Source organism: Rhyacophila brunnea, unplaced genomic scaffold (genome assembly GCF_057557595.1).
Source record: "Rhyacophila brunnea isolate RB1 unplaced genomic scaffold, BYU_Rbru_1.0 scaffold_16, whole genome shotgun sequence".
Taxonomy (NCBI): Eukaryota; Metazoa; Arthropoda; class Insecta; order Trichoptera; family Rhyacophilidae; genus Rhyacophila; species Rhyacophila brunnea.
This window is the reverse complement of record NW_028232816.1, coordinates 39288655-39316010: the sequence shown is the minus strand read 5'-3', so window position 1 is coordinate 39316010 and position 27356 is coordinate 39288655. Positions and strand designations below refer to the sequence as shown.

Genomic DNA, 27356 nt, shown 5'->3' with positions numbered 1-27356 from the left:
TAACCCTGTAAAGAAACAATATTTACAAGAAACCTCTTTGGCTGAAATCTATTTTTAGCTTTTTTTTAATAAACGTATGAACATTTATGATTTGTAAGATATTGTGTAGATTTTTACAGTTATTTGAGTGCGTAATTTTTCATAAATTCACTAAACGAAGTATTCAAATTGACTTTAAAAAGCTTAGTTATGTGCATGAGAAGTGCCTTTATAATATTATTAATTTTGGCTTGCTTGAGAGTATCTATTGCCTAGGCCAAGATAATGTCTATGTTTTTATATGACGTCTCCCGTACTTGATTACGATAAATACAATCACAATATTAAAATGCAACCATTCCAGGTTGGAATATATTTTCTAATTATTTCAACCAAATAAATTCGAAGGAGTTGTAGGTTGAAGTTATACATTTCTGGTGGAAAATGCCTAAAAGGCGCTGTAGAAGTCTGGTAAATTTGTATTCACCTTGGTGCCTGTAAAATATACTCCTGACGATAAGCAAATAAAGGTTTGTTATCTATTATTAAATATCTCGTGTTTGTTTTTAATTTAAAAATGATTCTGCAAAATGTTTACTTGTATCTTGATTCGTATCTGTTGGAACTGTGCTTGCGTATTCGATACGAAAATTGAGATCGTATTATCCAATGTTTTGCAAAATGAATGTGAATCATAATAATAATATATTGACAAATTTGTTTTTATATTGTTATCATTTCTTGCAAATAGTTTTGCGTAACACTGTGGTTGTAAAATAATGAAACTATTTCAAAAATTTAAATACTTTTAATCGTATTGAGCTATTGAAGATGAGATATCACTGTTACATCTCCTTCCAACGTAACTATTTTGAATGATGGCTATATTGTGTTGCAATTGACTTCGACTAATTCTTTGAAGTTGTACGACAACAATGGTTGGTTACAATTAATTAATAAATCTGATTGATTTCCCGCACGGATAATCCCATAAACTAAATAATCAATGGACGTATAATAATATACAGGGAACCCACATTCATCGGGACCCTGCGAGTGCGAATTTGTTATATCGCAATAGATTTTTAAATGATTTTATTTTGTCCCGCACTTATTTTGACATGTGCCACATGCGGATGCCTGGAATCTTCATAATGAGTCTAATCACACCATATTCACATCAGATTATTTGACAGTAAGTTATAAACATTTGGTTTTTTAAATCCCCGGCCAGATAGTCAGCATTTTACTATGTATATATACAAATGTACAATGTTTAGTTAATTTTGAATTAAGAATTTATTCCCATCGAGTGTTGCCCGTCGATAAAATTATAATTCTAAATATTTGACAAAAATATTTCTCGTTTGCCACAGAAATGGATTAAACAATCAGTGCAGTGATCTCGACCAAATCAAAATGGGGGATGTTACGTTCAACATCCACATTGCGACGCACGATAAGCAGATGACGGTGACGGGCACGGCTGACATGATGGCCGAAGACTTGTGCACCATCATCTGTCGCCGGCTCATGATCGCTCCCATCGCCAAGATACTCTTTGGTCTCCGCTTGCACAACAAAAGCATATTCCTGTCGCCTAACAAGAAACTGGAGACGTATACCAATCTGGATTTCAGAATTCGTTTTCTGGTGAGTACGGAATGTTGTCAATTTAATTTATCATCCCTTTCTCTGTTTCGCGTTAAAATTCTTACCGTCACAATAATATGTAATATGCACATATAATTTAATTGACATCTATTTTTTTAGTGTGTAATGCAAATGATAGCAATACTATTTTTATATTATTTTGTATTGATCAATTGTCATCGACTTTAAAATATTGGTACATCGCAAAAAGACCCGTGCAGCTTCTTAATTTTGAAAATATAAAACGTTGATGGTTTTCGTCATTATTTTGTTTTAACATATCGTCGGCATTCAATGCATGTATTCCAAAATAGACTCGTTTCACAGGTTCCGCTTATGACTCGACTCAAATCTCTGGATGCCCAGACCCATAATTACTTCTTCCACCAAGTGAGAAATGACGTGCTGGATAACAAAATACCTGAGATCGTTTACAATAAATACAAGGATCAACTACTCGGGTTGGGCGTCGCGGACATGTAAGTACCTAAATTTAAATGTATTTTTCTATCAATAATTGTCTGTGGTATGTATAATGAGATTGCGTGCAGAACCAAACTGACATGGAGTTCATTTGGGTGCCTGAATAGTATCTTCAAAAGTGTTTTAAGTGTAAAGTGTTTATTCTCTTCCTATGTGATTTTTAGTGTGTGATTATGTGATGTCTAGGTTTCAACACCGTATAGGAATATTGAAGATATCACCCTTTTAACAAGTTTTTTTAATGGTTTTGTGATTGATGCTGCAGTTTTTCCATATCTTAGTGGGTCCGCTTATAGCATTCTGAGACATTACACAATAGACACAATTTTTCACTTATTTCCCTTCTCAAGCTACCGGAGTTATTGAGGCTTGAGCTATGGAGACACATTGCGGTGTAAAGTTAAAGCATTAAATACCATAAGTAATATCAGAAATATAGGTAATGAAGTCTCTGGATATTCACAGTGTAGAGGTATACGAAATCACTCACTCGTTCCAAATGATTTAGTCTACCAATGAGAACTAGCTTGCCAGTACAATAGACAAGCATTAAAGTCGTAGATTTGTTAATGTTAAAGACTAATTTAGGTTTTGCTGATCAATCTTGATGATACTGTTACAGAGATCGAAAATATACTTTTACTTCGCAGGTACCGAGTGATGCAAGAGCAGAACAAATCGTGTGACGAGTTGGAGAAAGACTACAAACGATATATTCCTAAAGAAGTTATGAAGAAGCACTCAATATTTACCAGAAAACCCATCCATAATACGTTAGAATTAATGACCAAATCTAAATACACAGCAGAGTAAGTTGATTATTTACATTTTAAGTTTACAACAGTTTAAGATAATTATTCAGTTCTATCTATATCCGACGATGTTAACTATGTTATTTTAAGGGTATTCTATTAAGAGTGCCAATGCATGAAATGTCACAAATAATTGTTATTAGCTATTTAGCTGTGTATTGGCTGGTTAACAAATGGAGAAAAATTTAAAAAAAACCAATTGTGCATTAGACTAGTGATGTTTGCATCCGCCTGGTAAACTAAATATCTGACGTCTCTTATTTTTTAATCAGAAATTAAATATTTTTGAATGTTGTTTACTTGTTTCCAGTAAATGAAAACCATATTGAGTATCGATTTAATACTCGATACGAAACACTGGTCAAAATTAATTTAAGCCCTTTGCTTTGCAACTGCTTTTTTACATCTATTCATGCATGAAAGTCATTTTATAAACATTCAACGGTCCAGAAGGATAACATAATGTGGGAAGATTACGACTTGGAGGCTTGATAGGCATATAAAGAGATCTGCGGTGCTGGGCATGATCGGTTGGAGAAGGAGAAGCGGCCAAGATCCACCCCGAGATGTACTGCTAGAGAAGAAGAATATTGATTTATGTACATAAAATCCCCAGTAATGTGTGGATGTATTTTAAACTATGTTGTCAAATTAATTTGGTTTCTTATACATTTATTTTCAGGTTTGTGATAGACAGATACTTGTCACAAATCAATACTATGGCGCCAAATTACTTAGCTGAGGAATACAAGGTATTCATCCAGAATAATGAGCACACCAGTGATGCCATCATTCATGTTATGCCTTTCCATGTGACGGAGCCTGGACTTAGAACATATGAGACTATTGAAGGGGTATGCAAAATAATAACAAAAAACATTCACTGACTCATGCAGTTGGTGCAGATTTTGCTAACTAACAATGTTCGTTTTTGTTTCACAAAATATGTTACGGGATGGGAGGGGAGTATCAGTCTGATAAGATTTTAAATACAAGAAAAATGACATTCCACACTTTTTCCAATACCACAAGCTTATTGTGACGTGATGGTAATGTGCTCTGACCATTATACAGTATTTATTATTATGAAATTTGTAGCCATTTATAGAACGAATGAATCATGGTTAAGTTAGCAAACTGCACAGATAATAACATTGTTAAGTTGGCATTTCTAACTTCTTAACTCAAGAAATGACTGCCATTTGCTGTTACAATGTTTACTTACTTGCCTGCAGCTAACGACGATTTTAATAGTGTCGAAGTGTTGTATTATATGCTACTTATCTACTCATCAACAGAGCTGTGGTTAATTCACAAGAAGAATATGTGTTATTTCCTTCAAATTATTATCGAGAATCGCCAACTAATTTCTTATCTAAACACCACTTTTTGATTTTTTGAATTTTGAAAGTTGACAATTTCACAGATACATAATAATATATTGTTCAAAATCTACTTTAGCTATTACCATTGATGTGTTAAAAAATGGTATTTTGGTTGGTTTATAATTATTTTGTCTCTGCTAGTATATAATGTTATTGTGTATAACATATTTTTTAATGATTGAATACATACTGAATATTATGTTTTTCTTTGTTTTTATTATAGTGGAAACACCTGTGTACCATAGACGAGCTTTGTTTTATAACTATAAGAAATGACGCGACCGTGGAAATTAGTAGAAAAAATGGAATTCCTGTGTACATCCATTTTGTCGATTTATCCGAGATGCTGTCCTTTGTTAGTATATGCGATGGTTACTATAGGTAATATGGCCACTTCCTTTTATTATCTATTCATAATACATATTATGTATACATATATAATGTACCTATTATCACCAGACATAAAAAAAAGACTATGGTGCGATGACGTTTCAAATTCCGAATCAACAATTTAACAACGAACACATCAAAACGCCCCCGGCTAAATGTTTAGCTTCCCTGATCCACGTAATAATAATTGCCAAACGCATTCTGTCGGCGGCGCAACGTGCCGACGAGGGACGAGGGGGCATATTTTTTTTACCTAGCACGGGATACAAGCGGCCGAGCGAATGTACCGTTGTTCAGTAATCTTCCCCTTTCTCCTCCCTTCAGCAGAAGAGACCCCGCCAAAAATTAAAAGATGCTGTCGAAAATAAGGGCAGTTCGAATCTGCCTACAATGAAGGGATAACGCAAAAATAACCGTCGCGCCGGCGAGCGCGCTATCGATGACGCTCCCGGCCCATTTTTAAATCAATCGTTAATAACCCAGAATCGTTGTAATACCAATCGGTGACTCGCGCGAAAATCCAATGAAAGCTAATCAATTCCCTAGTGCGAGAAAAAGTGAATCAGTGCTTAGTGCGCGGGATAATAATGATAAACTGACCCCTAATATAAAGACAGTGTGGTGACTAATTTAAGACCTCTTTAGATGTAAAAATGATGTAATATTATCAATGTTTGCTTATGCCCTAGCGTAAATAAATGTAGTTCCACGTGGGACTGTCAAATCAAAGACGTGTTTTATCTTGAATTATGTATCCTGATGTCCACACATGACCTGCAACCCGAAGTGATGCCGGATCCGCACATCTACCTAGAAGACCTGTGAGTTCATCTTTCCCCCCGGTATCACTATGTTTATTTGTTAGTTTCTTCCAATTTAAATTTGTACCTACCACAGATTAAAGCGCCGTCTAGACACTCATGCTTTACGACAACCTTACCTGCACAAACCGGTTTGTATCAGGAAGCCCGTGTGTATGGACGGGAAAACGGAAGCGCACGCAAACCGAAAAGCGCTGTAAAAGTCTATACTGCGCAACGTAAAAATAAACCCAAATGTCTAAATTAATTGGTGTTGTGTCAAAACTAACGATTGCTACCTTTTGTTTTAGATTAATGATAAAATGGACGTTCAATTTGTGCAGAGACATTACGTCACCATCTTTGCAGCAACTACACAGTATGAAATGTCACGGTCCTGTTGGGTAAATACATTTTTATTTGTGGCAATATTTATGCCCTCTTTTTGTTTATGGTCTTAATTGGGATGATATTATTAATATTGTCTATTTTCTTTCAGGGGTGAATTTTCCTACTTTAAGCTACAAGAAAAACGAGCCAATAAGCCGGGCTGTTTTGTTATAAGACAGTGCGCAGTGGAGTATGACACATATTATATCGATGCCTGTTCTAAAACCAGGTAAAATTATAATATTATTTTGTTCTTCATTCTGTGCCATACCTATTACAGTGAAACCTTGTTAATACGAATTCCACGGGACCGAAAATCGAAAAAAATTCGAATTGTGAAATGTATGGGGGAAAAATACTAAAATTTTGAAAAAAAAAATATTTTCATTAATTTTGTTTACGATCATAGTGTGCTACCAAATTTCCGATACAATTCTTTCAAATTAAAATCTGTGCTAAATACCATGCATTATTCCATTACTCGAAGTTACCAAGTATTGTAGGTAGGCATTTACCACCATGTGTGTGTTAAACTAGAATTATAAGAAAATATGAAAATTTTGTTTTGAAACAATTTATTGTTTGGCATTGGTTGTCTACTAAAACTATATGAAAATACAATAAACAATTAAATACAGCCCTGAAACAATTTTATGCCATATGAGTTATTGTTTTTCCTTTGAGTGGAGTGCACTTAAGACGATACATCAGTGAAACGGCAAATAATTTTCAACTATAGGCGCGATGAAATTTTGGACTCGCTGGCATTCGGAGAACGAACGTCGAGGTGTCAATACGTCAATTTGTTTCGTGATGGCGACGGGGGTATTAATTCTTAAATCGTGTAAAGATGACTAAAAACGTTACCCATTTACTTTAAAAAGAAAACATGTCAATGAATATATTATTATTGTTACTAATAGAACAATAAACAGAACATTATATGGACGCATGTTGGATTTATATGACAAATTATATTTCGTCGGCATGCGTAATTTTCACCCGCAATCCGCGCATCTCCTAGCAACGATCTTTTTAGACCATGCCTCAACTGAGGTATAGCCTTAATGCACAGAACATTAAATGGACGCATGTTGGATTAATATGACAAATTATATTTCTTTCGGCATGCGTCATTTGCACCCGCAATCCGCGCATCGCCTAGCCACGATCTTTTTAGACCATGCCTCAACTGAAGTATAGCCATAAGAAAATTAGCAATTTATGATGTTTTAAAAAAAAGTCTTGTCTATTTTTAATGACTGGCTCATGAAATAGTGTAGTTTATTACGATTTATTGAATATTTTTGTATGTCAGGACTCTGAAATAATTTTGTATTACGAAATTCGAATTAAAGGTATGGTTTTATATGAAAATAATGTTCAAAGGACTTTTTATTCGCGAAAATTTCGATTTACAGCAAATTTCATATTAAACGTGTTCTTATTAACGAGGTATTACTGTATGCACTGAAAGTTTATCACGTAAACATTCAATATTGATATATTTGAGGACACTTGGCGCGCTTTGTGTTTCTTGGGTTTTTTGGCCTAACCATCATAAAATAATAAATTGTATCTTGTTTCAAAGCCTTGGTCCATGGTGACTAGCTTTCACATTTATTTTTTCTTTCTTCTATAAATGATAGAGCATTTGCCTCACGAGGCTGCTCTCTCAGTCAATACGCGGCTAGTAAAATTAACAACGATTTCTCATGTTTGCCATTGTAAAGGCCATCCACAATGCCCCGCCCCGTTCAAGACAATATGTTTGTTTCAAAACTTTAATTCGATAAACAAATGAAACATTTGCTAATTAATTTATTTTTACTGACTCTTTTCCAGTAATAAACCTGAAACTTATAAGGTGGAAAAGGTGCACAGTTCCTACAGAATTATCCACGACAAAACTTCGGAAACATTCAGCAGCATGGCGCAATTGATTGCATCATACGGCAACTCCGAAAGCAAGATATTCTTGCAGGAATGTCTACCCCCTTCCGAATATGGTAATATTTCTATATAAAATTAATACTATCGGCTGAGGGTACTTGATGGATTTTGATTTTAAATTCTAATTGGTTTAATTAATTTTTTGCGACCCAGATTTCGCCATCTTCAGCACCAATAGTAAATTCACAATGACAATGAATACAGTTAATATGCCGTTTACACGTGCATGGATTTACTGTTGACAGTAAGTATTATCGCGGCCATAACAAGAAAATGTATAGGTAAACATGTATTATCCTGCATGCATGTATGAATCAAAAAAGTTTGGAAGCTTCCGAATTTTCATGCAACAGTAGGGATTTTTTTCGATCTGCGCCTGATAGTGGCGAACCTGCCAGCAAAAAACGAACTATACTCATTTTGAGGTTAACTGATTTTCACTACCTGTCAAATAGTAGATACCATAAAATGGCAACATCGCGCCTCGTTTACTCTAAATGAGATTGGAGATACAGTCAGCACTTTTATGTGTAAACAGTTGTTGTCACGATAGTTTAAAATACGCCCTATTGCTGCCAGTAAATCCGTGCACGTGTACAGGCATTTTTTCAAAACAATTTTTTTTAATAAAAAAGCGTGAAAACCCTATTAGAAGTGAAGGACCAAGTATAGCAACTAATGCTGGAAACTTGAAGTGCTATTTTACTTCTAGAATAGACCTTTTAAAATAGGATTTTTTTGAAAAATTCATTTCCTTTATTTTAATATTTTAAATTGGATGTACACTTTTCTTATAATCATACGAAACTGATCAAAAAGATATCCGAGGTTGTGTGTATGTTTCTGAGGTTTTTCAAAATCATGTATACAATTTAATTTTCATTTCGCCATAGATAAATCACAATTGCTCCTCTGTGAGCCGACCATTCACGGAGTGGCGAACCGTGTCGACCAAGATGACCTGGAGACAACCCTGGCTGCCTGCCGAGGTCCTCGCTGTATACATACCAAAGATTTACTTGTTTACAAAGGTAATCAATGTTATACTTGCGTATTTATATTTAGTGTCGAGTTGATTGTATGTAGGCATTGTGTGAGCAACCAACGTCAGATTACCTTCTACCCTCTTTATGTTGAGTAGAATGGTGACAGATTCTTTTAGCAGTGTAGGCTACTCAATTAGGTGTCGGTATCATTACTTACAAATGACAGTGACACCGTTCCAAAGTGATTTCATCATGGCCTCTCTCTACTCGCGGTTGTCTACCTAGTGATCAAGAGCTCATGGTCCTTGTTCTCTGGTCTGAATGGAAAACTAAAAATAACTACGGGCAATGTCACATCAATCACAAGTCTCAGTTTTGTCACTTTACGTAAATCGATCTTTAAAGTCAAATTATATTTTTCAGATGCATAGAATGTCGGATGTTATTGGCATTGATATCTCAACGATCTTGGATATGAAAAAACATAATGAAAGTATTAAACTGTTTATGATGATAGTGTTTAAAATAAAAAAGTCGAAGTGTGTATTTTCTTGTGGTTCATTCGTTATTCAGTTCATTCGTTGCCTCGGTTGATTTTATTAAATTCAATACTGTTAGTATTAATTAATTTTATTACTTCTAGATAACAAAGCGGAGGGCTCGGAAAAAGTGTCCATGATGTACCGAGCGCTGTGGCAAGTCGCCCCTGACAAGTCCCTCACAGTCGCCATGAAAATGTTGAAACACGACAAGTGCGAGGAGTATATGAAGGTAACACCATAACAAATACCGATAGCGCACAACACACGTGAGTGACACAAGTTTATTCAGTTTCGATTTGTTTGCATTCTAAAATGGAGATATTGGTTTACACAATGCGATCTAGGCAATCTAGAATCGGATCTAGACACGCCTCCTCTACTCGCATCTCACCTCACAACTCCACAGTTGCTTTCTGACCTTACCAAGTGCATTATTTTCGTCATGTTTTAATCTTGTAACTTTAGAACTTTTTGAAATATCGACACGAACTTTACTTATTTGGTATGTACCTACGACAAACTGCAAAAATCATCAATATTGATCCAGTAGTTTTTAAGTTATAACTGATTGAGACAGTCAGGCTTTTTCATTACACGTCTGAATTCAATTTTCTCCCCTATGCGTCGAACAAAGTATTAACTTCAAAAGTAATATTCATGAATGACAGCTGTTCCTAGAGTAACTACATTTCCGTGTATGGCTTGAATATGTTCATAAGTCTAAAAACATCTATTTATTTAACATATTACTACAATTTAAAAACATATAATCTCATTTACCACAGAAAGACTTGTCAATATATTCACGCCACTTTGCTCGCCACACCCGAACTATAACATATCTTAACACTAAATAATGAATGATGTAACTGATACACGCCGACGGCTCGTTTAAAAAATGGATCTTTATTATTATAGATGTTGAATATACCATAGTGAAGCTGTAAAAATCGATTACTAAGAAGTAGTTTATATTTTCATTGTATTTGTTTTTGGATTGTAACCATATGTTCTTCCTCCTGCTTTCCTTGACGTTTCAGGCTCGATATAGAGGTCAATCTCAAGAGAATGTATTGCAGTGTACTGTTGGATATGTGAAAGCGAAGTCCGCCGAAGGTGTATCGAAAACAGGTCTCTTTAGCTGTTCGAGAACAACTGTTCAATTGTTAATGGTTTATTATTATAGCATAATAAATTGAAATGATAATAAAATTATACCCCGTTTACACGTGCACAGATTTACTGCAGACGAGTACGTATTATCACAGCCATAACAAAAAAATGTACGTGTAAAAACGTATTCTCTTGCAAGTTGCAAGATTGCATGCATGGATCAAAAAAGTCTAGAAACTTCTGAATTTTCACGCGATAGTTGGAACTTGCATGACGTATGCGCATGCGCAGTAGAACGATAGTGGCGATCCTGCCGGGAAAAAAACTTACTACACCATGCATCATATTTTTTACATTTACCAATTTTCACAACCAGTCAAATAGCACCATAAAATGACTACATTGCGTCTAGCTTACGCTTGAAGAATGAGATCAGCGAGACAGCACTTTTACGTGTGTAACAGTTATTATTGCGATAGTTTAATTTACACACTGTTGGTGCCAGTAAATCCTTGCACGTGTACAGGCGTTATTATACTGTAAATGAATACTTGAAAAGTTTTCTTTCAATCTGTTTGCAGGATTTCATTAGCCGCGCTGGTCAGTGGGCATTTCTGCAGTCCACCTCAATCGTCAGATTATTCGGGGTGACATTGAGGTCTCCCGTGTCCATGATAATGGAATACATGCCCTACGGTCCTTTGGATGAATATTTACGGTAATTCACGTTTAAACTATCAGCATTGTTTTCTTAAAACAAGTGATCATTAATCCTATAGCGCAGTGGTTTGCAAACTTTATCGTTTCACTACCTGCCCTAAAAAATGTATTTTTCTCCATGTAAATTTATATGCGGTATTTTATTGGGTATTATTTTGCTGTTTTTCAAAATATACTACAATTAATGTGGATTTAAAAAAATTCACAATGACACTGCTAAAATAAAAGATGAATGATAACCGTAGCGACAAGGGAAAAACAATTTACATTTCATTGAATAAAACATCCACCGAAGTATACTAACATTGTAATAATTGTGGATTAGCATATTCAATTAAGATTGTCTGGAATTATCATTTTTTCTAAGAGTCAATAATGATGTTTTTAATATGCTAGATCCAGAACAAAGTCAAAATTGGTTTAGCCGATGGTTAACGATTCTTAGTAAAATAAAACTATTCACAATAATCTACAAATGTGATTTTTTTTGTAAAACCCTTGTTACTGCATTCTTGACCATTTTTGTACAAATTGATTTATATCGGGGCACATTTTTGTTAAATAAAATAATTTGGCTTTGTAAATCTATTTTCAGTGAAAACAGAAAGTCGCTAGGATCTGAGGATTTGGTGGAAGCGGCCTCCTCGCTGGCTACGGCCTTGTGGCACCTGGCCGAGAACGAGATAGTCCACGGCTACATCCGCTGCCGGAAGATCATGGTCGCATCCCATGATCGGTCTAACTTCTCTGTCAAACTCTCCGACCCGGGAATGCATTCCAACTTTAATGAGCAAGAGTAAGTAATAGTTTTATTTTGTAATTAATGCTAACAATATCGGATTGTATCCATCGAATTGAGCGAATGGTTAACAATTTCCAAAAAAGTAAAAAAACCCTGATAACCCATTGGATACAATCGGCTCCGCTGTAAATGCAGTTGCAGTAAATGGTGATAATTGACTATGTAGTGTATGGCGCCAAGTGAGAGGCCGCGAATTTCTTAGCAAAAATAAACCTTATTATTTATTTATTTTTTGAAATATATTGAAAGTTTATCATAAACACTAACCAATCATTTGCTAAATGTGTCATTATTGGACCAGTATTCTTCCGAATTTTAAATTATTCAAAACAAACGCCTGAGACTGGCATACTGTCTTCAAAGACAGGCGAATAAGTCCGCGTTTTTTTGTATGGCCGGCACTGTACGCCCGGCCATATCCGCGAACATGTTCGCTTTGGCACAGACCGGTTTAAATTTAAAAGTTGATCAATGAAATCGCCCAATCGAAGATGTAGCTATCAATTTTAGATGCCTCTAAAATAGAATGTCATATATTTGGCGAGGATTATTTAGTTAGTGAGATCAATTCATATTTTTCTTGTATTATGTAATTTTTAGCATGGTCTTATGATATACAGGTAACCCTCGTTCATCGCGACGCGAAAGTGGTTATTTACCATAATTTAAAAAAAAAAGTGGCAGAATCCATGTTTCATTTAATTTGTAATTTCAGAATTCATTGGATACCCGTTGAGTATTTTAACAACCTGGAACTTGTGCAGATGTCATCTCAGGCTGACGTTTGGGCGGCGGCTACAACGCTGTGGGAGATATTCTCATACGGCGTCTCGCCGGCTCGCATTAATCCTACTCTCACCAAAAAAGTAAGCTTGTCAAATGTTTATTTTTATTGAAAAATTTCTTTGATTCAGGGTCGCCATGGCCAAGCACACCCCACATTCTATTTTTGAAATGAAACTTCTTTAGTGTGTGGTCTGTAGTTGAAATTTGGTAGAGTAAATCCATCCTCCATGTTTTATAGAAGTACTGAAATTGCATATTGCATAATTATTTTGAATTACAGTTGTTAATTTCACTACTAACTTTTAAGAAGTTTCATTTCTATCGTGCGTGCCACACTGTAGAATTCCTTGGAATGTCTTGACCTGTCGGGGACAGGCGTTTCAAAAAGTACTTTCTACCTATATTTTGGGGGTCTAGGACGATTCGGCGCCGGGACAACTGGGCGCTACGCAACCAAATGAAATTCGAAAATAAATAAACGTTTGTGAATTATAGGTACTTTTAAAATATATATTTAATATTATTATAACATATTTTTATTTAATACTCGGTGAGAATTTAGAATTTAAATATGAACACGTAAATAATGATTAATTGTGCACATGTAGAAGTTCCAATTAGAACAGAGTTTTTTTATTTTTATATAAAATCTCAAGACACAATAATTCTCAATCCGTAAAAAATAGCATTATGTTACGAGCAAAATGAATTAAAACTACTAAGTAGTAGATAGAAACTGATTAAAATTCCTCATTCACTTATGTATAAAATCGTAACGAACGTCTATTTATTTTATTCAACAGTGCGGCGCCAAATTGTCTTGACTTCTAGTTGCTTCATTCCCTATAGTGGCACTATCCCAAAACAAACTAGAACGATGCGTTTAGCAGCCTAATAAAGTCAGCTGCAAATTACTAGAATAAGCTTAATCATCTTGTATGTAAACTAGCTTTCAAACTCATACTGATTATCTGCCAAAAGTGAGGCTGCCCGATTCCAGGAAGGTAGACTATAGATATGAGGCAGTGCTATTCTATTCCGGGATCTGCTAATACGTTCCAAAACCATTTTGTTATTTGGGTCGGGACACTTGATTTCTGATTTTCAACTTATCGATATCTACTCGGCAATAATTGTAAACTTGTACGCTATAATTGAACTTTTCTTTGAATAAACAAGACTCCGCCAGATATTGTATGATTCCTGGAACCGCCCTACACTGCTAACAATTGACTGTAAATAAACATGCCATGCTGTATCGCTTCCTCTACCAGGCGAACCCCTGCATCGCTAGAACGATTTTGCTTCCAATGATTATCCATACCGGTGTAATTGATTGCAGAGCTATTCGAGCGGTCACCGCCTCTATCTGCCGGATAAGTGTCCGTCGGAGATCTTCGCGGTGATGCAGAGGTGCTGGCTGGGTGATCCACACCAGAGGATGAGGCCTCAGGTTATGATGCGAGACATCAACCATCTGCTGTATCAAGGTTTGTGAGGTCGAATCTTAACAGCCTACATCTAACCTTCGCTACTTGTATCCATAGATCTGGCAAATTAATAAAACGTGTCAATTCGTATAATTGTGGACAGTATTGCCAACACAAAAAAATCATATGTACAAAAAACAGGGGTTAGAATATAACACTTACTTTCACAGATTTGTGATAATTAAATATTATGTATTTTCAAATTGATAATTCTATAATCTATACCATGTATATGTGTTTGTTTCAGTGTTTAATTCAAGGCGAAGTCACGCATACACTTCAATCCTGCCCAAGATGGCTAAGGCCATGAATGGATGTAGGATAGTCACCGGTTCGGCCTGTAGTCTCCTGTCAACACAGACAGGTAAATAATTACATGCAGAACTAGTGTTTATAATTTCCGAGTTGATGACGCTATAAGCCGAGACGTTACATCGTAGCGTTCGGCATTGTAGGCTTGCCAATTGCAAATTGTCCATCGAATTTTGAAGTGAATCACAAAACGCAATAGTTATATCAATACTTAAATATTATTATGATTATTGGTTTTATTTCTTAGATATTTCGATGCAAACTTATTATCACAATATTGTGCTGAAATATGGATTTTTATTTTTGACAGGAGAAAGTAATTTGCTGTCGGCGAGTGATATTGAACGGCACAGCATTCGATCTACATCCTCCAGCTTTAGCGGTGGTCATACAACAGTTGACGATTTCTCGGTAAGGATGTTTTCATCGTAACCTTTGTCTATGTCCACTCCATAGGTAGAGCATATGGACATCATTTGACGTCTTTAAAACGTTGCTCGCCAGTCTTCTTGCATCTTCTCAAGTCATACCAGCACCGCTGTATTAATCCTGTGGATGGTACTTAGCAGCATTCCAAGGTTGAAAAAAGGTCAGGCCAGTCATCCTGTGGTTGATGTGGTGTTTTGTTAATAATCTACGCCTATATCTAGCCTACGTCTGAATCACAAGGTCCCTGAAGGTTGGCTCGACAGAGTGTTTCTCGGAGATTTTACCACATTATTAAAAAACTTTTGTAAAGTATTACATCGGAATGTATAATAACATAAAGTCCTCCACAGACTGATCTGAAACATTCGCAACGCAACCGCTACCGAAAACATTGCGCTTGCATTTGATGCGAATTTCGTGTTTGGCATCATACCAATGCATCAGTATCGCAGCCATAGACTAAATAATTTTATTTCTGCGTCACATGTAAAATAAAAAATAATATGAAAAATATACATACCACTAAGCGTTTTCAGAATTAGTATAACTTTTACCCACTTCACGTAAAATGTATTATAATTCTATGAAAACGAGATGGTAGCACAGGTTGAACCATAGACTATAAATGTCAAAGTGACAGAAGACAAAGTGTTCAATGCTTAGCATAATGCGACTTTTCTACATATAATATGACTACCGACAGACCACTTTCATATATTTCTTTCCAAATTTCATCTTTTTATGAATATTTTTGTAACCCCTGTCTGATAAATCGTAAAGTATGCAATAATTACGGACCAACTCAATAAGCTTCTCAGTCATCGCCATTTATATTGGTGCTGCGAATGGCTACCTTTATTATAATGGAACAATTTTACTTTTAACATACGCAGATGTGATTTCTTCTAATGCGCATCAGTTAGGTAGGGCGAATGTGATTATTGATTTTTTTTTAAATATACAATTTTACCAAGGCTTTAACTGCAACTTGTTACCACCTGTTTCTTTTTTGAATGAAGATTTGTTGTTCAGGCCCTCTCGTAAATTCATATTAAAAAAACGTTACAATTTCACCAAACTCTTCTGTTCTACCCAATGGATCACTGTTACAGTTGTCAAGCTTGTCGTATCGCTTTCGCTCGCTCGGCACCTCTTTGGGTATGGCTTGTTTTCTGTCAAAACTATCAGCCCTCACGGTAATCCGGTCTGCTTGACGTAGTGCATTTATTATGGTGATAAGGTCTCAATGGGTCCTATTTGTTAATTTGCATGTAGCTTTTTATAATGGTAATGTCTTAGGGCTTAGGAAAGTAAATTAAATGTTTTAAATTAATACGGTTACCAAATAAGTATGTATTATTCTTGAATAAATCCAGGGTGAGGTAGATAGATCATTATGTCTCATTCTATGAATTTTGTACTTAAGCGTAGGCAAGTTGTTTATTTTTGTAGTCTTGATAATGGTGTTAGAAAACCGAAATCTACTTAATATATATTATGTATTATCATTTTGTAAAATGGAATTCTACCAAGTAAAGTTTGAATAACTGACTTACACTTACAGCACGACACCTTGAAACGGGTCCCCAGGCCAGGATCTTGGGCGGGCCCCCCTACCCATCGCTATGGTTAAAGGCAGTCTGACGCTCTACGGTGTTGTTTTTCAAATGGTGTTTGAGGTCAAATAAAATTCTGTGCAATTTTAGCGATTTTTTAACACATCGAATTATTGAGTTGTCGAGTATCATTCAATACGTCACAACAACCATATATTTTTAAATGGTAATAATTCCGAAGTAAAATAGCGCTGCAGGCGACTTTTTTTACTATTAGAGCAAATTTAAGATGTGTTTATCTGGTCAACCCATCACACCAGACCCCTAGGCTGGCGCCCTGTCAGCCCCCCCCGTGTGGGGGCCATGACCAACACCCTGTCATTTTGAAAGGGTTCTGAATCTGAAATGAAAGATTCAGAATCAAGGGTAGTAGGGTAACGAAGGGTGCGGATCCAGTTAAATTTCCAGTTCTATCCATCAATGCTATACCTATTCTGTTTGAATAATAATATTACTAAGTCTCTCTTACCCTTTTCCGTTGCAGAGTAATGACACAGACACCATAGCCTGCGACTTATCGTTCTTCCAGCTGCCCAACTTTGACTTTCCAACGCCTTCCAACTCGATGGACAATGTCGACGCGATGAATTACATCTTAGAATTGGGCGCCGACTGCAATGTGGTCCTGCAAGGTCGCATCGGACAGGTGATGAGTTTTCTTTACTCGAGGCCATATGGATGTTATTCTTGGTGTTTTATGATGTTTCTATTGTTTAATGTCCATTATATGTTAAAATAATAATAATAAACACATAGCTTGAAGAAGGGACAATCGCTGGACAAATCTAGTCGTCCAGTAAATACGCCTTGAATACTTCAATAGGATTGGATAGTGTATAAATATATTTGATTTCAATTTGACATTTCACATATCGCCATTTCAATGCTGACATTCGAATATAAATTTAATAACCGTGGAAAGATACCCCCTTGTCAATTTTATGTAAACCACCAAAAACAATACATTAACATTTTTAAAATGAAAAATCATGTAAGCATTAGACTTCAAACCGGGATGCAAGCTGCCATTTTATTGTGAACATTGATTTATTAAAAAAAACTAAATCCATGATTTTTTTTCAAAAAACGCTTCACATAATATGCTAGGTTGAATCTGGTGGGAGTAAAAAAAGTTAATATTATTTATGAATTTAATTAATTTATAATTGATTTTCGAAAGAATAAAAAAACTAATCTTGTAATGAAATAATATTCTGACCTCATTGTAAGTCTTTCTTGGTGGTCACATTTTGGTTCTTAAGTCATAATTGCACCGTACAATAATATTCACGGCATGTGGATACGTATCGTGTACATGTATACCCGAGTCAAGATACATCTGCACATACTGGTATCAGATACCTGAATCCTCAGTGTGAAACTGCTCTTAGTGCGAATGGCTAATTCAATCAAAATATAATATGATGCTATGTTTGTGTAGGGATTCTATGGAGAAGTATACAAAGGATCCCTGGAGTACAACGACAACTCTGAGCCGCGACTGGTCGCCGTGAAGAAGCTCAAAACAACTGCGCAAATATCTCAACTGCACGATTTCGAACGTGAAATTGCAATAATGAAGGTTAATTTTTTTATACTGTTAATCGTCATTCATGATGAAATGCATTGTATTAACCCGGCCGCCGCATAAGTTTCAATACAGAAGAAGCTCTCTCTGCGGTTCGTTTTTTTGAAATGTTTTTGTTTGCTTTATCGTAATAAATACGGCAGTAAAAAATGAGCGGTCTGACATTTATTGCCTTCAAACACATAAAGATTGCTGTGACACTTATAAAATAGGAATTAATTGCCCAATGCACTCAAAAATACACCAACAAATATTTCAGTAACAAATTTCTCACCCATATCATTCGTCAGCCATGCTTGCAGAACGAATTGGAGCTCTGCGACGCACTGCCCAATATGTGATATGCACGGTACAAATCAATTAATCACACACTTGAATTTTTAAACATATGCCCCTTTTGGGTGAGGATTTCACATTAATTATTTTTGATTGAAACATTTAATATTTAAAACTTAAGTTTATTTTTTACAAAACCACTTAAAAAACACACACAAAAACAGGTTTAAAAATGTTTTGTGGAGTGGTATATTTTATAGCATGGGTTCAAACATAATCCTACATTACAAGTTACGCAAACATAACGGGAAAGTGTTTGTTTTTTTTTTGTATTTCTTCGAATTGCCACATACATGACATCGATGTCGAGGCTTATCGGTATTTCTAGTCGGCGGAAGTAGCTCTGGCAAGTGTCGTGTCGCGGTTTTCGGCAATAGTCTAATTGGACTATCGCTTGTTGATGGTCTAGGTTGGGGTGTATTTGAAGGGTTCACTTTATATTTATCCACTAATTGTTTAATCACGGTAAGCTGAAACTCACCCAATGTTTGTTTATGTCCTGTTATAAATTTATACAAATAAAATGGATTTAATAAATATAAATCTATCATATGGAACGCCACTTTCTTATACCATTTGATGGACTTACGCATGCACGACAAGCTACTGAGCTATGTCGGCTTTGTCAACTGTGCCCATATTTTTGTTGTAGTCAATGACACATTTGGGTTTTGAATGAGCTCACCAATCCTAAAGTTTATTTTTCCTGTTGGCCCAAAAGATTCATCGTGAAGCGTGGTCAAATGTGAACGTCTCTTCTGTCATGCCATTTTAGAGCTAAAAGGGGACTGTTGCACTTAGCCTCAGTCTCTCCCTTTTTAAATTTTTTAAAATCTGGCATCTCTTTTCGGTTTTTCCTAACCGTTCCACATGCATTGGTTATATTAGCATGGAGAAATTTAATTAGCGCCGGACTGGAGTACCAGTTATCACACCACAGTGTATGACCTTTGCCGATATAGTCATTTAGCAGTGTCGTGACGACCGCACCAGAAATTCCCAAATTGTGTGTGTCTTCTACATCGGTCCCTTCTCCACAATAAATAATGAAGTCTATAATGTATCCAGTGAGAACATCACACAGGACGAACATTGTTATTCCAAAGCGATGGCGTTTAGATGGAATAAACTGCTTAAAAATCAATCTACCTTTAAATACTATTATGGATTCGTCGATACACAGATTCTGGTGTGGTATCATTGACTCTCTGAATATCTTTCTCATGTGTTCCAATAGTAATCTAATTTTAGCGAGTCTGTCTGGGGTGGTTGTGGTTACATTGGGATCACAAAAATGCAGCATCTGTAAAATAAGCTGGTAACGATCCCTGGGCATTATGTTACCAAAAATATCTGCGTGCAAGTACGGGTCGGTACTCCAATGCTCTTCTATTGACGCGCGCTTATTTCTCGTCATCAGCATGGATACGGCAAAAAACGTATAGAGTTCCAGCACAGTAGTATCTTCCCAATTTTGTGACCGCGATTTTGGTCCAAGGTTGGTCAGTGTTTGTTTGGTTTACAATTTTTACCATAATATCACTATTTAAAAAATGTTCATAAAAGAGACACTCGGGAGAGGTTTCATCCAAGTCATTCGATGTCACGCCAGATCGAAAATCATCGAAATCATGAATAATGGGAATATGAGGCCCCGTTCTCCAAGATCGTAAGAATTCAATAGGCTCTTCGATATCACGCTCCACATCATCTGCATCGCGGGCACTGACCTGTTGGTCCAATTCGTCTTCAGACATGTCGTAATCCGAGCACAACTCTTCAATCACGATTGCTCCTATATTTACATTTTCTTCCGCCATGATGTTTAAGCACAGTTTTTTTTTTTTAATTCGACAAAAAATTTGAATTGTTTTTAATAAGTTTTTCTACGCTGACAATAAACACGAGTTCAAACACACACAAGTAATTAAAACCAGATGTACCAGTTATCAGTTTAAAGTTTCTGTACTGTTGGACACAACAGTACAGAAACGTAATTATAATAAGCGCGGTCAACACACAACTTATATGAATGTTTTCACAATGTTTTTATCGAAAATTAATAAACATATAATTGTTTTAAAATCAGTTTTCAATTACAATGCTCGAAAATACGACACACATAAAGATGTAACGCGATCGCGACAAAGATCAACACAATATTATGATTCCTTGCACAGTCCTAGTCACGAGCGATGTAAATGGCTTACTGCGCAGGCGTCGTAAAATCGCGCGCTCCCTCAAATCGAAATGTGCCTGCCGGCGATACTCGATAAATCGTAAGGGTTTGAAACATCGATGATTATGATATTAAAACAAAATATTTTCGAAAAAGTTATATAGGTGGCAGTAGGCGGATGAATCAGGCTATTTTCTAATACAATTCTCAGTGCCCTATGAATAATATTTCCTGCCTTATCGACAGGTCAAGGTTTGCGTATCTGACCGCTATACAGTCGCCCACTTGTTATGTACTAGCTGTATCCTACTGGAATACGGTCGCCGGGAAAGGGTTAATGAAGGTTATATTTTTATCATATTATAATAATTATTATGCATCCAAGGAGCTCTCCATTTCTTTGTCCGCATACCCAGAAGGGAAAACAATAATTTGAAAGGCCGTCTGTATCAGGAATGGCTAACCCCTTTCTACTAGTGTACTAACTTTGTAATAAACTAAAAAATAACATTAATTTTGTTCTGACTTGCAAAAAAGAATTCAGTTTATCGTGATTTTTTTATACTCACACTCGTATCTGTATTATGTATGAACAATCGAGAATGATCATACGTGCGTGATTCCAATCATTATGATGATTCCTGACATGTGACACATGTCAAAATAAGTGCGGGTCAAAAAAATATCAGAAATCGATTGTGATATTACGAATTCGCACTCGCCGGTTTCATGATGAACGAAGGTTATGGCCTGAACACATGACCATCACATCTCATGCTGTCATGCCGAGATAGAGATTGAAGCGATAGTGATTCACTATCTCCATCTGAACATTTCTATCTCTATCTCAGCATCACGGCACGTTACGTAATGGTAATGTGTTTGGGCCATTAGCTGTGTTATATTTCGTCAGTCAGGTGGCAGAATTTCAATTTCAAAAATTTTGAGGAGAGCAAAAATAAGATATCATTTTTTATTTTTTTTCTTTCGACCATGACCGATCCTAATAGGATCATATGATCACAGAGTATAGGTTTGTATTAAGGCGAAGTCTTCACTGAGCCTTTTTTAAAGAGGCACCTAGCGGAAAAATACGAAGCTTGCAATTTGAGACATTTTTTTGATAATTTACAATTTCAACTGTATTAATGAATAAATATGTATCTGAAAACATTAAAAATAAAATTTTTTTTATTTTAAGTCAAAGACAAACTTATAATTGTAAAAAATGTAATAAAATGTGAATTTGTTCTATCGGTCCGCACCCTATTATTACATATATTTTATGGTCATATTTATTATTAAAATTTAGTTTATTAAGTTTTCTAAGCATCACCTAAGCGATTTTTGACAAATTCATAGTTTTAATATTTTTTATATCTATTTTAAAAAACATCGATTTTTATAAAAAATATAAATGTGTATAACTTGAAATCCTTTTTATTTATATCAAATCAATTATTTTTATAAATATAAATAAAATATTTATATTAATATAAATAAAAAGGATTTCAAGTTATACACATTTATATTTTTTATAAAAATCGATGTTTTTTAAAATAGATATAAAAAATATTAAAACTATGAATTTGTCAAAAATCGCTTAGGTGATGCTTAGAAAACTTAATAAACTAAATTTTAATAATAAATATGACCATAAAATATATGTAATAATAGGGTGCGGACCGATAGAACAAATTCACATTTTATTACATTTTTTACAATTGTAAGTTTGTCTTTGACTTAAAATAAAAAATATTTTTATTTTTAATGTTTTCAGATACATATTTATTCATTAATACAGTTGAAATTGTAAATTATCAAAAAAATGTCTCAAATTGCAAGCTTCGTATTTTTCCGCTAGGTGCCTCTTTAAAAAAGGCTCAGTGAAGACTTCGCCTTAACAGGCTTAGTTTTTACAAGAAATGGATGTCAGCCACTTGCTCAACCTATTAGGTCCATACTCTTGACTTATACATAAATTCAAAAACAATATATGTGCATGCCAGACCCAGGATTCGAACCTGGGACCCACGACGCTATAGGCCGACGCTTATCCCACGCGGCCATCGTGAGGCTTGGGAATTTCATTTTAGCATTAATTAATCTGATTTATTGAATATTATAATAAAAATGGGCTCTTTTCCCATCAAAATGTGTTTGTAATTATTGTTTAAATGACTCATTTTGTCTTGTTCCAATTGGTAATAAAAATATTAATTTTCCCATTATTGTGAGAATGAATATATAAATGAAGACATTTTTTAATGTACAGTTCTTACCAAATTGTACCAATGTCTTTTGGCTTTGCCTTTTCTATATATATGATTGACCCTATGATTTAATGCACTGACCGATGTGTCCTTTTTGCACAACCTTTTCACCGCTGACGGCACAGCTGTTGTGTATAATTAGAATGTTATTTAAATGTGGTAATTAAATAGTAATTGAAGAGGATAAAGATTAATCTATTTATATTTAAAAACTTTTGTGAAAGAAAACTTCTTTCATCTGACTACTGATTTGTATAACAAGTCAAGTATGTGAATCATATTTCACGCGTGTCATCCAATACTTACCATCTATTTACAGTTTGGCTTATTAAAACTTTTTACTATTTTATACTGTCACATGTTAATTAATTTTAGTAGATAACGTATATATTGTTTTCAGACTCTGAAACACCGCAACATCGTGGAAATCCTCGGATTCCTGGACGACCCTGAAATCCAGCTGATAATGGAGTATGTGAAGCATGGCTCGCTGCGGAGTTACCTCAAAATTTACAAACATAAGATCACCACCCGCCAGCTGATCGGCTACGCTCGGGATATCGCCACTGTAAGTAATCTTTCGAATCACATATATATATTATTTTACATCTCTCTATTTCAATGGTAGATATAGACCACCTGTTGGTGGGAGGCGAACGATTTGTAACTGTAAATAATGTTACGTGTGAGATGCCTACTCGCTTTGAAGAAACAAATCTGCTCACATAATATCTAACGTTAATTGCAATTTGGTAAGCATGAAGACCATTAATTCTTCTTCTTCTTCGGCACCGTATGAATTAGGATTGTTCGGTCATTGGCTCTGCCATCCCAGGAATTCCGAGACCTCCGTATCAAATTCATTTGTTGACTTCTGTATATGATGAAAGAGACATTTATCACAGTCTCGATACCTACAAGTAGTTTGACCCAACGGGGTTCACCTTGTGAAGGTTGAAGTGTAGTCTGTATGGGTAGGCTGAGTGACTCCAATTAAATGTAATTCACACGTATTCATCCATTGTTCATGGGTAAAAATTATAATCAAAATAATAACCCATAGATTCCATTGAACTTGTATATATGCCACCATTTTCTCGCTCGTCACTCTCTATCACTGTTTCTTTAGGAATTGGTTTCCTGCAGTTTTTATTTTGTGAACATTGTATAATTGAACTTTGGAAGAGTGATATCGAAGCATTATTTTATTTTACAAGACTAATGGTTTGTCTAATAAGATAAGTACATTAGAAAAATATCTTTAATTTAACACCCATAATTCGAATTTCAAATTAATTCAAAACACGAATTTTGACTGTAATTATTGTATTTTTTTTTGTAAATTTTTATAAAATTATCATTTCTTCGATTAATAATAATTATTTCTCTCTAAAATTTCAGGGCATGGAATACTTAAACTCGATGCACATCATACACAGAGATCTAGCGGCCAGAAACATTCTAGTCGTGAGTGAAAACCACGTGAAGATATCTGATTTCGGACTTGCCCAGTCTATGGATAAGGGGGGCTATTATATTCTGAAAACTAACCGGGACCTACCTCTCAAATGGTATGTCGTATTATTGTGCAACGGCCTCAAAATATTTTTCCGTTCATTTGTTAAGTTTCCCGCATAAAATTATGTATGCATATTTATAGGTACGCCCCGGAAAGTGTCGCCGACGGTAAATTCTCATCTCTGAGCGACGTGTGGTCGTACGGAGTGACTCTATGGGAGATGTTTTCACTCGGCGAAGAACCGCCCGCTTGGGGACCGAACTCATCGCACGATACAGTGAGGTAAGCTATAGTCATTGTGAACATCATCGGTTCGCGTGTTCGCTGCTCAAAACAATCATTAACTAACATTGCTCAAAGCAGGATGTACAGTGGAACCTCTCATAACGAGCATAATTCGTTCCAGAATCTTACTCGTAATGCAAAACACTGAGTAAGCGAAACAATTTTTCCCATATAAATTACAAGAGCATACTTCAGTGAAACGGCAAATAATTTTTAACTATAGGTGCGACCAAATTTCGGACTGGCTGGCAATCGGAGAGCGAAAGTCGAGCTGTGAATATGTCAATTTGTTTTGTGATGGCAACGGGGGAATTAATTCTTAAATCGTGTAAAGATGACTAAAAAACGTTATAGGTTACATATGTAGGTTATGTTAATGAAGCAACGGAGTTCAAACTAGAATACAAGCTGCCATTGTTTTTGGGGCTGCCAATAGAAGAAGAACATAATGAACCTGTTACAAATACAACCACACATAATTTATTCTTCGAACTGCCTTCAAAATTCCTAATACAAAATGCATATAAGACTCCTTCTATCTGGAGTCCAAATTTTTTGAAAATAGCCTTGGTTTCTCTTCCAGCTTGTTTACTTGCACAGAAGTCAGTCAGAAAATTCCATAGTGTCCATCGATAATGATAATCTGGTGTCAAGCCAAAGTAAATTTATCGCAGAACATGTTTCTCTATTATAAGCATTCAGTCAATAAGGTTTGTTCCGCTTTCCAGCCGTCTCCCCTGCCCTACTGAATGTCCAGCCGAAGTGTACTCCCGCCTCCTGCTTGTCTGTTGGGAATTCAATCCGATAAACAGGCCGTCTTTCGAACAGCTCATCGCCACCTGCCAAGACCTACTCAGCCAGTATTGAAGCGATAATTAAAGACTTTAAAGGTACCTGTGTCTTGTAAATCGGAAACGCTGACAGTTTGAACCGCTCGTATGCGTTGAAGTCAATTACTACAATATGAGACTTTGTTGTATAGCTTGATCCTTGTGATGATCACTATAACATGTTGACCGAATGTATCTTTCAATATAAACGTTGTGGACTGTTGAATTGTATATATGTGTCTTATTGTCATTCTTTATTGTTACAATGTGTGGTGTCTATTGCCTAATGTGACCTCCAGCAGTAAATTCTCATTAGAATTGAAATACGAGCAAAGGGAGGATCATTATTGCATATCGATGTCCCTGATACTAAATTGATATGGCTTAATCACAGTCCTAACAACTCGCGGACTAATTGTCTTGAGTAATTGTAAATCATATATTACTAATACACACAAAAATTCAGATCCAATTGGATTGTCATGACACTTGTGATTGACTTATAATATACATTTTTGTTACTAGTGTCCTTATTGTGCCATCCCCTAACGGAGGTCAACCACCATCAGGGCGATCTTTGCTGTATCATCTGCTATACAGAACAGTTCAGTGAAGATGCACTCGTATCGATCATGGAGGTTCTTAAGCCACGAAATGCGGCGTCCACCGCTACGTTTACCATTGATCTTTCCTTAGATAACAAGTTGGGAAATGCTTTTTGTTCTCTACATGAATGATGTGACTGTAGTTTTCTGTTTTTGATACTACATAGAACTTTTCCTTTCATTCGAGAATGTCAACATTTGTCACCCGCCATATACAATTTACAGCGACATCTCTCGGTTTGGTGTCCCTCTATATCATAGAAAGGATTGAGAGAACACAACAGCGAACCGTACACAGTCTTAGATCTAAGTTAAGGTCTCGATTGCTAAGGAGGCGTCTAATTTTGAGGAAGGCACTCCTTGCTATATCAATTTTTCTGTTTATTTCCTGAGACTGGTCCGATTTCTCATTGACCTATGTTCCTAAATATTTATGGTTGGTCACACATTTAATCGGGTCGCTGTTAATAACAAAACTTGCTTTTGGTGTCGCTATTTTTGATACCGTTATACCAGCTTGTTGTTTACCTTGATTGATCGGAAAGCAGATTGCCTCCTGATTGGTGGGACATTGAAGTACTTCAGTTTAAACATAGATATAAGAAATAATTCACATGAATTATAGACGGATCGATAACTTAGAAGTCAAAGCACTCACCCGAACAGCGAGAGACGTGAGTTCGAGACCCACTTAGTCCGACTTCTTTTCTAGAATTTTTTTTCTAATATGTATGTTTCTGAGGTTTTTCAATATTGTGTTTTTGAAGATTGTAAATCAATGTTTTTTATCAGTTTTATATAAAAAACACTAGCCATCAATTTATGTTCCGTTAGTATTTTTCAAACAGCGAATTGGTTTGCATTACGCACAAAAGAAATCTGACTGACTCAATTCTGTGTATGATTTTTGCAACAAGAACAAAAAATCTTATATTATGTAATGAACAAAATGTTGCAAGGCTGAGCTAAGAAATTTCATTCTTTGTGTTACTAGCACATGAGGGATATTTGATCACATTGTAGTAATTATTCTATATATTTCGAAAACAATTGTCATGTCTGTATATAATGTTTACTAAGTGACCTTCCCTTCGTCCCTA

The 27356-nt window shown here is 35.5% G+C and overlaps 1 protein-coding gene across 1 annotated transcript; it reads left to right on the top strand.

The window, feature by feature from the left end:
• Positions 1 to 260: 260 nt before the first annotated feature.
• Positions 261 to 27167, top strand: hop (tyrosine-protein kinase hopscotch). Its single transcript, XM_085943421.1, has 23 exons — positions 261 to 509; positions 1356 to 1632; positions 1960 to 2111; positions 2766 to 2924; positions 3610 to 3781; positions 4536 to 4693; positions 5814 to 5906; positions 6002 to 6121; positions 7738 to 7901; positions 8739 to 8876; positions 9475 to 9602; positions 11068 to 11204; positions 11802 to 12002; positions 12724 to 12874; positions 14137 to 14284; positions 14532 to 14648; positions 14907 to 15007; positions 17126 to 17287; positions 18083 to 18223; positions 23418 to 23585; positions 24419 to 24588; positions 24678 to 24818; positions 25550 to 27167. Exons 2-23 carry the CDS (start codon positions 1399 to 1401, stop codon positions 25686 to 25688), a joined length of 3294 nt encoding a protein of 1097 aa, XP_085799547.1. The 5' UTR covers positions 261 to 509; positions 1356 to 1398; the 3' UTR covers positions 25689 to 27167.
• The last annotated feature ends 189 nt before the right edge of the window (positions 27168 to 27356 follow it).